Source organism: Charadrius vociferus, unplaced genomic scaffold (assembly GCF_000708025.1).
Source record: "Charadrius vociferus isolate BGI_N301 unplaced genomic scaffold, ASM70802v2 scaffold244, whole genome shotgun sequence".
Taxonomy (NCBI): domain Eukaryota; kingdom Metazoa; phylum Chordata; class Aves; order Charadriiformes; family Charadriidae; genus Charadrius; species Charadrius vociferus.
In genome coordinates, this window is record NW_009648822.1 from 5,935,900 (window position 1) to 5,951,579 (window position 15,680).

The 15,680-nt window shown below is 39.3% G+C and overlaps 3 protein-coding genes across 3 annotated transcripts in view; 1 reads left to right on the top strand and 2 right to left on the bottom strand.

Moving 5' to 3' along the window:
- Nucleotides 1-168: 168 nt before the first annotated feature.
- On the bottom strand, nucleotides 169-12,701 carry CCDC125 (coiled-coil domain containing 125). Its single transcript, XM_009886871.1, has 11 exons — nucleotides 12,431-12,701; nucleotides 10,833-10,891; nucleotides 9,358-9,444; nucleotides 8,373-8,450; nucleotides 7,552-7,637; nucleotides 5,374-5,456; nucleotides 4,105-4,220; nucleotides 3,441-3,548; nucleotides 2,213-2,384; nucleotides 632-765; nucleotides 169-504 (listed from the first exon to the last, which is right to left on the bottom strand). Exons 1-11 carry the CDS (start codon nucleotides 12,699-12,701, stop codon nucleotides 169-171), a joined length of 1,530 nt encoding a protein of 509 aa, XP_009885173.1.
- Nucleotides 12,702-13,326: 625 nt separating this feature from the next.
- RAD17 (RAD17 homolog (S. pombe)) overlaps nucleotides 13,327-15,680 on the top strand; it is a gene marked incomplete at its 5' end in the record, with an annotated part of 19,586 nt that continues 17,232 nt past the window's right edge. The window contains one exon of the mRNA XM_009886872.1: nucleotides 13,327-13,344. Coding sequence (XP_009885174.1) covers nucleotides 13,327-13,344 — 18 coding nt within the window. The remainder of the gene's footprint in view (nucleotides 13,345-15,680) is intronic.
- Nucleotides 14,142-15,680, bottom strand: part of AK6 (adenylate kinase 6) — a 2,864-nt gene continuing 1,325 nt past the window's right edge. Inside the window, exons 2-5 of the mRNA XM_009886873.1 lie at nucleotides 15,106-15,198; nucleotides 14,702-14,760; nucleotides 14,470-14,615; nucleotides 14,142-14,331 (exon numbers count right to left, since the gene is read on the bottom strand). Coding sequence (XP_009885175.1) covers nucleotides 14,142-14,331; nucleotides 14,470-14,615; nucleotides 14,702-14,760; nucleotides 15,106-15,198 — 488 coding nt within the window. The remainder of the gene's footprint in view (nucleotides 14,332-14,469; nucleotides 14,616-14,701; nucleotides 14,761-15,105; nucleotides 15,199-15,680) is intronic.

A 15,680-nucleotide genomic window follows, 5' to 3' on the forward strand; every position in this document is an offset into this window, starting at 1 on the left:
AAATTAATGAAGTCGTGCTCTTCCGCTGCAGGAACGGCTACCGCGCGGCTGCGGTGTCATTAGAGACCGAATCAGCTAACGCGTTGTCTCGCTTTGGCCCCCAGTGATGTAATCACCAACCTTTTTAGGCATTTCTCTTGGTAAAAATAACTTTATTCCAGCGAGCGGCTATACAGAGAGCACCACGGTTTCATCCGATTTTCCACACGGATTATTTTCATCGCGGTGCGTCGTCTCAGGCGGCCAGGAGTGTGATTTTCGGAGGGTTTTTGCCGGGTTTCCCGGTGTTTTTGTGCCGGGAACCGCAGCGGCAGTGTTTTGGGGATGGGGGCTGTGGCAGCAGGCGTGGACGGGGCCCGACAGCCCCCAGGCTTCGCGTGAACGCCTCCCCGACGCGCCGTTGCCTCTGTCCTCCAAAACATCCTCCTCCTTCATCTCCATTGCACGAGCGAGCATGTAACTAACCTTTCTTTGATGAGCCAGAGCCTCCTCTTTGTCATTCACCTGCATATTTATTTATTAAGAGGAAGAAAAGGAACAAGTTTATAAGGCAAGAATGAGGCAGTCTACGTAAATCGGTAAATTTGCTCCCCTAAGGACTCAACGATGAATGGCTTGACAAACTACTAACCAAATCTATTAACATCTTCAGGATTTCATGAGGATTGTCCAGCTCTTCAACCTTCCTGCAGTCCACATCTGATGAGAGCAGGCCGGACAGTTTTTGTCCCAGACTGTTCTTGTTGCCTTGTAACTTGACGCGTCCTAAGGAAAACAGAAGTACGTGAACTGTGGAACTCGGGAAAAAACTACTTTGGGATAAAATGGGCATGCGTAAAACTGGATTCTGAACAATCTCCTCTAAAGGGCCATGCAAGCAACAGCTTCTCCCGCTGTACGTAACGCGGCAGATGACGTGCATGCAGCACCACCCTTAGCATCACTTAAGGGCCAAATAGACCTTTCATCGTATATATAGGCAAAGTCTTTTCGCTGTATGGAAAATACACTCTAACATTCTAGTTAAACAATAATTTGTGGTAATTTGTTTTTAAACAGTACGTAGCCTGGAAAAAAAAAAAAGTTTTTTGACATAAGTTGTTGAAAAACTTCTAAGATTTCTAAAAAGATTAACATGCATTAAAATATTAATGTATGTATCAGGGTGTAGAGCTGGGAAAAAATGACATCGGAATGGGGGAAACAGCAACCCAAGGTGTATGCTGTTTTAGTACTGCATCCTGAAGCTTCTCAAGGAATCTAGAAGACCCACCAAACTTCTAAGGCTGCCACCTCCAGGTCAATGGCAAACACAAATGTACCTTGAAGCGCCGCTCCCAAATTCTGCTATGGTTTTCACCATGACATAAGCAGTTACTTCTTCTCCTTATCCTTTTCCTTAAAGAAGGAGGAAAGGATAAAAAGAATTCTTCCTCTTTTAGAGTGCTTTGTAACTCACAGATGACCATGTGAAGTATAAGAAGAGTAATAAATACTGATGTAGACACACATACATAAAAAAATGTATTGTAATTAGTATTTCAGTGAAAACTCAGTATATATTTTTTGCATTTCTCCTCCTTCCCTTATTCTTTTAATGATCTCTAGATCATTAAAAAAACCTCCAGCACATTAAATTGCTGATAGCACCGAAATTGGCAGGCTAAACTTGCCAGATGTTAGCTTTTTTGTGCTGTTTTCATAATAAACATCTTTAATATCCAGAATGTTATAGTCATCCTAGAGATAACAGCTTCTTTATTTGAGCATGTTTCTACTCAGATAGCACAGTTCATGACTGTGTTATAAAAAAGGGCTGCGTTAAAAGCCTAGACTGGTAGCTCCAACATCCTACAGTAGTATTTATATATTCTACATATACACAGACACCATACTCTACACACGCAAAACTTCGGTAGAAATTCTTCAGCTACACGACACGCTATTTAACGTATATACATTTTTGACATTACTTTGTTCCATTTTTTTTTTTTTTTGACTCTTCAGAAGAAAAACTTACCGGCCCCGCTTTTAAACGTTTATACATTTTTGACTTTCCTTTTTTCCTTTTTTTTTTTTTTTGACTCTTCAGAAGCCTCTGTTAGCGATTAAGCCACAACCATATATTGAATACAGCAAGGTCTGCCTGTGCTGCTTGTCAGCTAACTTATTTTCTGTTCAGCTGTTACATATACATAGCATGCCCAGTTACCATCGTTTTTCAGGCGTCTCCAGTTTATAAATTTCGTTTCCTTCTTAATCTTTATCACTTCTGCAAGCCTCAGGGCTTGGTCTTTCCTCTGCATTAGCTGCTGCTCAAATGCAATTCTGAAGGCATCTGCCATTACATAAGCTTCATCTTTAATCTTCTTCAGATTTTCAATCTGGTTTTAATTCAGAGAAAATTTAAAGTATATTAAGCAACTTGGAAGCAATAGCAGGTTTAAAATGTATTATTAAGAGACAGACTGAAGCCATTAACACAGACAACTTTTAAATAAATATAATCAAGGAGATAGTAGAAACCAAAGTACGTGCCGCCTTGCCACGTTAAGAAATGCATTTTGAAACACGTATTGAAGAAGTCCTTACCCTTCCTGTTCTACACATGCGCACATCACCACCCATCTGCACAGACAAGCTGCCAGCAGTGCCTGTTTATCTCTGCACATGCAGAAGAGCTCGAGGAGGGCATTAATGTCCCGTGCCAGTTGGGGACACAAAAGCAGGAGCAAAAGAAGGGTACCTATGTCAGGGATGGTAATTTTGGTACAAAACGGACAGGACAGTACTTATTTTCAAAACCAGTAAGCCAGGTGGAACTTCTGCAGTCGGACCACAAGGATTGTTACCACATTTGTAGGGTGAAATACAAATTAGAAGAAAAATTCTTCTACGTAAAACTTTAGAATTTCACTAAATTAAAGACCTCGAGCTTGAAAAGGACGCCATCGATTTAAATGTAAAGTAAATATAGATTAAATACTAGAGAGAGTAAATACAGAGTTTTCAGCAAGATCAGCTTCCTGGGCGAGTGGGCTTGTGAGCGCTGATGTCAATGCGGGGGAGAGGTGGAACGCGCTGCCAGGAAGGAAGGGAAAGGGGAGTCATCCCCACCAGTGTTAGTCCGCACTCACACTGTGTACACATTTACAGACTGTATATGTATTTTTAGATTAAAAAATATGTGTGGAAGAAAAAAAGAAGGAGAAAGAGAATTTTTTAACTAGTAAATCTGATTGATATCATAATTACAGTTTTATATCAGCAAAAGTTAGGGCACTACAAGCATTGCAAACATTCCATTATTTGTGTGAAGCTTTTTTGCTTTAAGACACACACATGGGTTTACGTAAGCTGCAGTGGAGTGTTTCTGCCTTTATTTGGTTTTGAGCACAAGCACCCCTCTGCTCATCCATATCTAAGCCAAGCAGCGTTACCTCTTGCTTGAGATGAAGAAGCTGCTTTCGAGTTACAGCTGCCATTTTAGCGCAGGGACACGGCTGCCCCTCAGAAGTGTTGCAGGTGCAGGCTCCAAGAACCGCCAGCTTAAAATCAAAACCAAACCACCCGTTAAATATCTATCTGCAAACACAATGGAATCCAAGAGACGCTGGGTGACTAGTAAAAAAAACCATCCTGAAACTACAAAGGTAGAGTAGGGGTCAGGGGAAGTAAACTACAAGAGATTCCAGCATGAATTCTTTTGACTCACAACCACACGCGCGACACTTATTTTTCTGCAAGATAACTTAAAGGCAAAAATTGTCAGCCTGTGTACGCTACTCCCTGAAGACCTCATTAGAATTTTTTCAGTATGCAGTAGGCATAGGAGTTAAGATATTAAGAAATAAAAAATAAGCATGCTGGCTTGTGAAAAATAGCCTGATGCCCCTTCTGCCTGTTCTTTCTTTGCAAGATAGGAATCATGACGCATGATAAATTAGAAGACTGATTTACAGGCACGCAAGGACATATTGTCAATAGCTAAAAATGAGTCCAAAGAAACACTTAAATAATCATTAAGCAAAATTCATCTATATATTTTGAATATAAACATATCTTTGAACAAGCCATTTTGAAAAGCATGGAAGTCATACTTACTTCAAGGCCTGTGAAATCTGTAATGTCACTTTTATTCAAGGACATGTTTTCCTGAACAACCTTCTGTTGTTTCACATCCAGCATTGCAAGAAATTCCAAGCACTGCTGATTCAGGACTAGGAAATAAAACAAGGAAGGTGATTAAAAAGCCCGCTGCTCCGATTTCTTAATTTCTAGGTTTAAAAAAACCCCACATTAAACAGTTCTGAAGTGTAAGAGTCAGTTTGGGAACGTGATGAGACTACGTAGATCTAGAAACTCAGATCCCTGTTGTCTTTCCTTCTGTGTTTTCCTAGAGGTAATGACCCACTTGCAGAGATACCATGTCACATATTACTCTGCCTTAGTACTAAGGGCTTATCTCTTTGTATATTTACAATCAAGGCAGCTGCTTTTTTAGAATAGCCCAATACTGGGAAAATAATGATGTATGTCCGCTATTTTAAAGCTTTTTTGGAAACTAAAAATAAGGGAAAGGTGCTTGAGCCATCTGACCCAGCCAGTCACCTGCACAACCTGCAGTTTGAAAACCTCCACTACAAAGCTGACACACTGAATTCCGCGAAGTTTGTGCTATGGGAATCTTTAAGTGGATATGTTAAAAATGAACGTCTCTGATGCAGATTGTCATGGTAGCAGCAGCACTCAGTGGCTGCCCTGGCTGCTGTTGCCGCCTTCCAGGACAGGACCGGGAACGTGGACCGGTTGTTGCCCTCCACGCCCAGGGTGTCACCACGCCACTGAGATAAGATAGGTATAGTTCTTTCACACCTGATCTACTCTTTAAGCTAGACATACCTATCATTTAATGTTGGGGTTTTTTTCAGTTCAAGTGGCAATGTGAGATGAAAAACAAACACAACTTGTCTGTTCAAAGAGGGTTTCTGCATATCCACTAGTATCAGCTGCCAGTAACAAGAAAATTATCCCAACAGACAGCCTCACAGAATCCCAGAATGGTCAGGGTTGGAAAGGACCTCTGGAGATCATCCAGTCCAACCCCCCTGCCAGAGCAGGGTCACCTACAACAGGTTGCACAGGACAGCGTCCAGGCGGGTTTGGAATGTCTCCAGAGTGGCAGACTCCACAACCTCTCTGGGCAGCCTGTGCCAGTGCTCTGCCATCCTCAAAGTAAAGAAGTTCCTCCTTATGTTAAGATGGAACTTCTATGTTTGAATTTGTGCCCGTTACCCTTTGTCCTTCATAGCTAAATCTGGAATTACTCCTGAGAAAAAAATATGTGAAGAGGAATAGCTGTTGGTGGCTTACTTGCATTTTCAGCTTTAAGAGTTTTAACTTCTTCTGTTCTCAGTTTCAATGCTTCCTTAAGAGCTGCGTTTTCACAATATATCCTGCAGAAGTTACAAAAAGTGTTTTAAAAAAAAATATTTTAAAATGGGCACTCAAATGAAAAAAAAAAAAAAAGCCTGTTAAAACACTGTATCTAGTATTTTTGCAGATTAAAATTAGGATTATTAACAAGAAAAAAAATCACAACTGAAAAGAGCTGAGTATTCAGTTTGACAAGATATTATCCATGCAGCGTTATACAAGCAGTTTCCTCACGTGTAAAATTTTTTAAATGGAAAATACTGTAAAACTTTTCCATAACAATGGCTGTACCAATAATATGTAGCATGCCGTTAGATCCAAATCTGCTAGCCAGGGGCCAATAAGCCACCTAAAACTACTCTTGACTCTCTGAAGAAAGTTCTGTGCGTAGGCTTGGTCATACTGGCCCAGAACCAAGGCTGAGGACGCAGGTGACACCAGGCTGGCTTCTTTGGAGTCACTCCTTGTTATCCAGGCTGCAGGTGGCTCTGCAGCAAGCAAAACCAAGAATCTCTGCACTCAGAAAGAGGTTTCTCTGCAACCCAGATAGCACACGCTGTTCAAACAGGCTCGCCTGGTTCACGACACCACACCCTCTCACAACCTATTTAAACGTGCCCAACTATCTTCAAGTGAATGTTAGGAAAAATAAAATAAAAAAAAATCATTCACGTGTAAGTGGAAGGTGCCTGCAACTTCAGAGTTTAACAAGAGGTGAGTTTAAGTACCACGTTACCATTAGAACCTCAAAAGAAATTTGAGAAATTTGTAATTATGAACCTCTGGAACACTTGCTAGAAATCTCTTACTTCCTTGAAAGAACAAAATTGTTATTGGATATGTGACAACATGGCTCTGGTCTTAATTTTAGAATGTAAACTTCCTGTACTCATAATACTGTTCTCAAGAACAGCTGTACGCTCAAGCGTTGCAACCTGAGAACACACAATACATTTATAATGCATTCTTCCTTGAAGTATTTAAGTATTTCCTTCTTGAATAGAAAAGTGGCAATCTAAAGTCCTAAATGTTAAAGTAATGCAATTTATCTGGGGCATCTATTCAGCTGTCAGTAAATGCATTGTCCTATCAATTCACATTTTTGTTTAAATAGTAACCTGAATTATTTCACTTAAATAAACAGGGAAATACACACTCTTCTCATCCTGCTGTCTCAGATATCAGTAAACCTTTTTGCAGAGCAGACTGAGCTCCTGGCTTGCAGTTTTCTGAAGCTACGTTTCCAGCTTTCAACAGTTAACACTAGTTTTGTTGCTCCAAACTACCTGGCTACACTTCCAGTCTCCTGAGTCAGGAAAGCCAAAGGGTTTTTCAAGAAGTATCCCTTGACAAGTATAACTAACTTATCAGATAAACAAGACACAATATCTTAACAAAACTCTACTTAGAAAAGTTTGTAAACTTCTGGGTTGTTTTTTGATTCTGAGTTTGAAAATTTTAAATAAAAATCTCCTGTGAAATAATTGTAACTCTGATGGGTAGACTTCAGAGATATCATTTTTACATTTAAATAAGTGAGCCTGGTGGTCACATTTTTCAAGGTCTGTTACTGCATTATTAGTTTAGTGCCTCTGGCATCTTCTGCTTGCTTAACCACACCTGCTCTCCATCCAGAGTAACTCTTATTTAAACAAAGAACCAGTTGATCAGCCTCTCTTAAAAGCATTCCATTTTAGCTGTACATATGCTCATACCTACAATGCAAGAAAATGAAGCAATGATTAACCAGCAAATGATATTTCCACATGCATGCACATACCATTATTTTCTATACCTCATTTACATTTAAAGTAAGCAAGGAAAGTCTGGCCACAGCTGGACAACATCATAATGCGACAGGATGAAAATGAAAACTCAGCCTAGCAAAGCTAGCCTATATACACACTAAAGAACTGAGACTTAATAATTTTAGTATTTTTAATTGAAAATACAAATGTGACTAGCATGAACATTAAATCTTCCCAAATCTGGAAGGAAATTGGGAAAACACAAAACCCCCAGAAAACCTGATGAAGCAAACTTGGAACACAAGATGACATACAGCATTCAATGCAATTAAAAAACCCACAAAGATACACCGTGCAAGTGGAATACCTGTCATATTTTTCTGTCCATGTGTCTTCTATGTTTTTAAATCTATCCTGATCAAATTCAATTTCCCATTGCAAAATATTTATTTCCTGTGGAAACAAAACAAACTTGCAGCAGGTCATCACAAGCCTCCCATTGAAAGGAAGAACAGGAACTGCTGGTGCCGATTTTGGCACTGGCAGAGATCAAGGTGACCAACGATGATGACGATCTATGATACTGTTAAAAATACATTTGGTGCAGACAGCAAAAAGTTTCTGCATCACCGATGTATGAATTCCAGACCGTGTTGCATAAACTAATGCTTGTAGTGGCTTATGACAAAAACAAACCCAAGCTGTCCCATTTCCGTGTACCCTTACTGTTCTGTGGGAAGGTCACACAGGAAAAGAAACAAAGCATAAAACTCGGTTTAACAAGGTAGGTCAATGTCACCTTCCTCCTCCTCCTCATCTTCCCTATGAAAATTGGCCACCCATTTCTTAGACTTGTTGGGAACTTCTAGCTTAGTAACTAAGAAATAATGAAACTCACTCTGAATGACTGTGAAACTCACAACAAAGACCAACTGAAAGTACAGAGAGAACTGTAGTAACTTTCAGGTATTGTTTGTACACACTATAGCATGAAAACATTGAGATCAAAAGAGTTATACATGAACATTTTCCCTTTCTAGTAAAAAGGATTAAGAATACTTTAAAAAAAACCAACCCTGGAACTAATGGCAGATTTGTACCGATTTAAATAACAGTCTGATAACTCCTTATTAATAGAAATGGACATCTATGTTTTTGCACAGGTGTGAAGGAAACATGCACTCTTACCTTTTCTAAAGTTCTCTTTTCTTCCTCAGTTTTTTGAAGCATTGCTTTTGTATGACTAGTGGCTTTATTAAATACTGCCTGAAAAAAAAAAACAACAATCCAGACCAAAAACACAACTCTGTCAAATCCTGTAATTAAGTTCACTTAGTTTGGCTTTAGCCCAATTTTCACTTTTATATCAAGAGAAGTTCACATTCTTAGCTAAACAGGACCGTGCAGAATTACAAACACTAGCAACTTGCTTGTAAGTCCCAGTGGGTTCTAATTTCAAGTCACTATGCAGCTATGTTGCATAACGAACTTGTGTTTCAATCCCATAATCTTTTCTATTGAAAACCATAGTGTCATTTAAAATGAGATGGCATCTTCTTTAGGGCTTGTCCACAAAATCAGCTCTTAAAAAAACGGTTACAACATACTTATACGTTGATCCAGGTGTAACTTACTCAGAATATCTGAGGGTATAAACTGCAGAACTAAATGGGTTATGCAAGTAGGCTAAAACCAGGAACTGATTTAAACATAATTTGATGTGATAATAAAAATATTACAAACTGTGAACAAAAGACTGACCTAACATTTAATGCATACTGTCCTCTAGGACAACAGATGGAGTAGTCAACTGAAAATATCTATGCTTTGCAGCAGAATTTCAAGCACTGGCAAAATCTGTAATTTAAAGGATTGGAAAAATGGCCTAATTCTTGTAAGTTAAATAGCTAAATCTTCAAGGATCCTCAAAGACAAAATTATGAGAATTTGCTACAATAGTAAAGTCATCTTAAATAACTGCAGTGGTACCATGCCGAAAAAATAGTAAATCGTAGAAGCCAAGTCTGCAGACACTCGCGGTCTCAATGCTTTAAATTACAGCCCTGGGAAGAACTTAAGGTTTGGGGGGTTTTGATGAGGAGTGGCAGGAAGTTTTCTTCTGTCTCCTTTCCTTTACCGCTGAGTACCTAAATGATTTTTGAACAACTCCTACCATGCTCTGCAGAATTCTTAGGGCTTCATCTTTTCCTTCAAGCTGTCTTTGTGATGCTTCAAGCTCAACTTTCAAAATTTCAACTTCCTGAAGCAAAATAAAGTAAGTACACTGAGTAAAAGCCAAGGTAATCTTCTTAAAAATCGACTGTAACAGCAATGTCAATTTTCCCTCTTCAAAAAACAACTATGATTCTTTTCTGACTGATAGCTTGCTTGCGATGAAGAAATGTTAACAGTACATGTTAGCACAAAATCCTTAAAGAAGAATACTTGTATTACTCTTTCTGTTCTCTTCCAGTGTATTTGGAAGATAAACCACCAAATACTGCAGTTCTTCCTTGCTAAAGAAGTTGTATGTGCCAACATAGGTCTGGAGCTTTAAAATAAGTATGCAAAACAGAATAGCAGATATACATGCATGAAAATACATGCAGCAGATAAAAAATGTAGTAAATATACAAATATATACTAAAATATAAATGCTACATTAACATAATGTACTATGTATTACACAAAATATCCATACTCCATAGCACAGATATCATGTTAGGACCGTTAGATCAAAACCACTACTTGTCCCGAACAAACACACCCCCCCCCCCAACAGATTCCTGCTCCAGATACATGCCCATCACATCTTTATGCAACATTTTACCTTTCAGAACAAAGCAGTTTTTCAATTTGCAAGTGTTAAAAGAAAATTTACTGCTTTGTATACTTATCGGTCCTTAACCCCTATGCAGGTCACTCAGTTGTTCACTTGGGGTCATACAAAACTTTTTTCATAGTTCTTCCAGTTTTGTTACTTCAGCGATTGATACTGAAATTGTATATGGGAGCAGTGGCAAATTATCAGTTTTGTCTAATTGAAAATGAGTAAGGTTCCTTGATATTTTAACCTTCTGCATACTAAAGGTTCTTCACGCTGAGAGCTTGAAAATGACCCACCGCGGGCTATCCTGAGGTTAAAGAACACAGTGTGGATGAAGTATACATTTTCACAGCTGAGATTACTCTGTTCTCTCTGCTGGACCGAGGCCAACACAGCAACACATCTAACCACAGTAAAATTAAAATGTAGGAGTTAACTATCTTTCCACAAGAATGCAGTAAAACCCCCAAAACTATTCTGTTTACACTGCAGATTTTCAGGCCCAAAGCTTAATAAAAAAAGAAAACCTGCTAGAAAAGGAGTACCATCCTTTTAATATTCTCTACATCTTTAAAAATACCCCCCACCCCCCCAAAAAAATTAAAATATATCCATATTAAAAACTGTATCAACTGCATCTCACACTGATTTCCTGGCATAAAATTTAATGAGGCTTCCAACTACTGCTTTTATTTCAAGAACCTGAATCCATCCAAGATTCTGGACATGAAAAGATCTCCAGCTAAACTAATGTGCTTTACTTTGCTACATTAAAAGGAAATAGATATTTCAAGAGCAGCACACTTGGCACAGTTACCAACCTCTAGAGCTTCCTGAAGTTGTTGCTGTAGTTCTTCATTTGACACTTCAGTATTAGATTCTGTAAGATTGATAGGAGATACTGGGCAATGAGACACTAAAGTATTTACAAAAGAAAACATGAGAATTTGCTTTACCCAAAAAACAGGTAATGGGAAGAGGTGAATTTTCATCTTTGTGTTTTTTTTTTTTTCTTCTGGAGCTAATACACAGATTAAAGAAATACATAAATACTAAGCTCAAATACAGTTTCACAGTTAAAGAAGTGAAATGGGATAAAACGATCAGTTGTAAAAAGACCTAAAATAAAGACAATTGTTTTAGAATTGTCTTAAAAAAAACCCAAAACACAAGAACATTGCCATCTTGATTTAAAAAAATACTCATTTTTTAGATTCTTTTCAGATTGTAACTTTTCAACAACCAAACTAAAGACAACAGTGGCTAGCATTATTTAGAGGTGGGGGCAATTTTCAAAAGACAAAGATCAAGTACGGTGGTCGAGCATCCTACAAGATCCAATATTCCTCTAAACACAGAGTTACTACTAGTAGCGTTTTTCTTCACTGAGCATTGCAGAGATATGTTAAGATGCAGCCTCATGCTAAATCAAAGTCGGGTTCATCTGGACTTCAGTCATGCTTTCATGGCTTTTGCTGTCTGAAAGACCTGGATCTTTCTCATCATACAGAGACCAGCAGAAGGACCGTGAAAACAATAGGAATTACGCTGCTCTCGTAACAGCTCTCTGAAGACGCTGAAACCAATAAAGAATAATTACATGGCTTAACTTACTACAGTGTGCAGAGAGGATAGTGGGGAATTGTTCTAAAGGAGAGAAATAAGCAAGTTATACAGAAGTGCTTCACTCAAAATACTTAAAATGGCTAAAAATGTAAGGCAAAGCATCTGAAGTGTGATGAACAGCACTGCCTATATTTGATGTTATTCACAGCAGTGTTGTTTTCACAAAAAAATTAATACCAACACCAGGAGGACAGAGATGTGCAGGTTCTAAAACCAATTTCTTAACCTCAAAAGTAGGGCAATTCACAAATTTCAACTAAATAGTAAACAGGACTTTGAATATTTACCCATAAGCTTTAGATACAATCTCTAGGAATCCACAGTTAAACAAACCAGGAATCCAAGCAATTCTTTTCAATGTCATGTATCTATTCAGAGAAAAAACAACACTGCCCCCCACCACAGGATGCTTTTTGCTAAATATCATTTTCAAATGCAAAACTAAACACTTTGAAAATAGTCGTTTTATACCAGGAAGGGCCACAGCCTCATTCACTGCAAAGCAATTCTGCAGTTAATGTTTTGGGAGAAAGATATAGGCATTGAGCATCTCCTCTTGCGGCGCTAACAGCAGATGCAGAGGCTGCACCAGCTAACCTGCGAGGCTGCGCTGGATCCCAGCAGGCGTGCAATGCACCCGCGCTTCTTGGAATCCTTCAGAGATTTCAAAGTGTTTTGGCAAACAGTTTGAATTAAACTTGGTGACACCTTGTGAAGCTGCTGAACTGTGAGGCAGTTCTGCTAACAAGAGATTTTTCTCGTAGAGAATAATTAACTTCCAAATGACTCTTACCACAGCTGTTCTGTCGCCCTGAACTAGTAACAGGCTTTTTGGATGATCCGTCATAAAAACTGTTCCGCTTTGAACCAGGAAGAGCTGTGGCATCACTTTCTTCCACTCTCTTTGCTAACATGAGAGAATTACAGACTTTTCCAGATCCCTTCCTAGATCTAAATGAATAGGAGTTTTGTAAATTTTCCCCTTCGTAAACACCTCCAGGTCTTCTCCCGAGTCCGTTTCCCAAGTCTCCACACGTCATGTCATCCTCTTCTGCTTCCTCCATCTTCTCCTCCTGTTTTTTTTTTTTTTCTTTTTTCTGTTGAGGGCACTTCACTTACTGGCAATGTAAACCGTGCCTCCTGCAAAACAAGTATTTTATCTGGAAAAACAGAAAAACTCCATAAAAAAGCAGCAAAACATTAAAGACTAAAGTATGAAGCTGTTGGCGTGTGGCTGCTTCTAATATGGGTTCGGTCTGCCGGAAAACGTCACTCGCGCTGCACGGTAGAACATTAAAGCATTAAACATTAAAAAAACCAACCAAACAAAAAAAAGACAACAACACAACAAAACAAACAAAAAAACCCAACGTTAAAGTGAAACCTCCGGCTGCGGACGCATCTGCCGGTGGGAGGGAAGGCGGGGACGGTGGCCGGGTGTGGGTGGGAGCGCCTCGGTGACCCCCCCGCGACATTCCCACGCTCCTGCCCCCCTTCCCCGGCGGGAGCAGCACGTCCCGCTGGAGGCACCCGGAACGCCGAGCCCACAGCTCCCCGGGAGGCTAAGAATAGAAATTTTCAAGGAAATAAAAAGAGTTTCACTATTCAAATTCGTGTATATAAAAAGTTTATTGGCAAGGACGTTCTACTGAATGTTTCACAAAGCTTTACAAACCGCCTTTTAAGTGAAGAAAGGTTACTTCTACTGTGCACAGCCGTGCTCTCACAGGACCCGGGCTTTGCAGGCGATTAGAACAGCTGGCTGTGCCAGTATTCTAAGTGTAACCATGGTTTGGATTGCTGCAGGTTCATTATCCTGCCAAATTATATATTTCCTTGATAAACGTAGTGATAAATACGTTCCAGGATTGCGATGGGTGACGGAGAATAGAGAAAAAAATCTTACTGCTTAATAGTCTGCACCAGTGCAGATACAGCTGATGTTTCCTGACACCGTAATTCCTGAAGTTCTTACCACATCACTTATCTTCCCTCCAAAATAAAGCACCCTCCTTAAACTATATCATACACCCCCCACTCTACATTACACTCCGTAAATTCAAGAATACAGTCGAATATAACAGGTTTTAGTCTAAAAATTCAGAAACAGACTAACTCCTTTTACCCTTTAAAATTCAAAAGCTCCTTAGCTGCATTCAGTTATCAGGCTTGTACCCTTTTCCGGGGTGAGGGGGGGGTGGGGGGAATAGGTTTGGTTTTAATTGTAAACTCCAAAAAATTCTCAATTACTCAATGTAGCTCCTGCTATTCAGAGCAACCATGTCGCTTTCATCCTTTCATTCACTGATGAATTTTCACTTTTGTCAGTTCTCCCACAGTATTTCAGTCTCTGTTCAAAAGCCTTACAGCCTGGCTGTTCTGAACCACTCTACACCACAGTCATATCAAATTACAATAAAATTAATTTTAATTTATAATACAAGAATTATGAATGTAATTTATTAAGCCAGGAAGCAATCCAGCAGTTACTTTTTCACCAAATGTCAATTGTTGTCCTTCATCCATTGCTCAATCCATTGCATAATCTGATCCAAATTTCTTTCTAGGTCTTCTGGAGTGTTGCTGGGTAACTGGTGTACAATTTCCTCTTTATATGACGACATAGCTTCCTCATAAAGTGTCTGAAAAATTTCACACTGAATATTGTCTTGTAGCTTTTTCCCTTTGTAGCCCCTAGAAAACAAGCAAGACAGAGAGTCTCAGATATGCAGAGAACTATAGTCTATACAGAATCAGTAATTTATACTCTAGAAAAATCCCCGATGAAGTCACACAACAGTACTTCACTCCTCCTTCACTCCACTGACATACCTGTTTTCAAGTCTGTCATACAGAAATGAATTTTCCGTACGAAGTACAAATACTATATGAAACCACCGTTCAGGGAAAAAATCACAGCCATGATAATCGATAATAACTCCACCCTCACTCATTTTATCTTCTAGTTCATCAATTACCTGTAAAAGAAACAAAGATAGGCAAGTTTATCTGAAATTACATGAACTCAAAACACAACAACGGTAGCTTTTGAAGTTGGACTTACCCTGTCTTCATCCAAAATCGGACAATCGTATTCCTCATCAAAACCTTCATACAGTTCTCCTGCAAAAATAATTTATACAAGTTTATGATAGAGTAACAGCAGTTATTACAATTATTTGTATTGTTACATTTATTTCAGGAGGGTGCAAACAAACGATAGTGTTCAGAGGAAGGAACACTTTGTTTACAAATCCATATAAGGATGAGTTTGTTATTTTTTACTTAATACAAAGTATGCTACAGTTACATAAATGGTTTTTTAATTAATGCCTCCAAAAATATTCCTGTTAAAGCAAACCCATTGCCTTTTCATTTAATATAGAATGCATGCGCTGGAAGCACATTGTTATACAAAGCAAAAATATCTAAAGTACTTTGATGGACTGCTCTATTCATACGGCCTACCTTCTTTTGCCATGTCACCCACATTAATATAGGTCATCCCAGTTCTTGATGCAAGTTCTTTTCCGAGCGTGGTTTTCCCAACGCCTGGAGTGCCTAAAAACAGAACCCCATATAAAATGGTTAGAGAAGAGCATTCAAGTCCTGTTCAAATAACGTTCACAAAGTAAACTTTTGTCAGTCAATGTTGGTAAGTTCACATAAGAAAAATGGGGTGAAAACCTGCATGACAAGAAAAACCAAATATGAGCAATGTCTAGCAATTGAAAAAAAAAAAACCCAAACAAATAAAATTATGAAGAAAACTCACTTTGTGCATAAGCATTATTCTAACTGGGACAATGCAAAAGTAAAGCCTGCTTCGTTAGAAAGCCCTCACCAGCATGGAGAAGCCCCGAGTTGTCATGCGGAGCAGCCCGGCATGAGCTGCGCAGGGACCTCACACCCCCAAACCCCCTGTGAACAGGGCTGTGAACAGGGCCGGAGCCTCTCCCCACAAGCCCAGGCCGGGCCCTGCCCGCACACTCGGGAGCCCCGCCGCTCCCAGCCCTGCCGGGGTCAAGCGGCCCCGACACCAA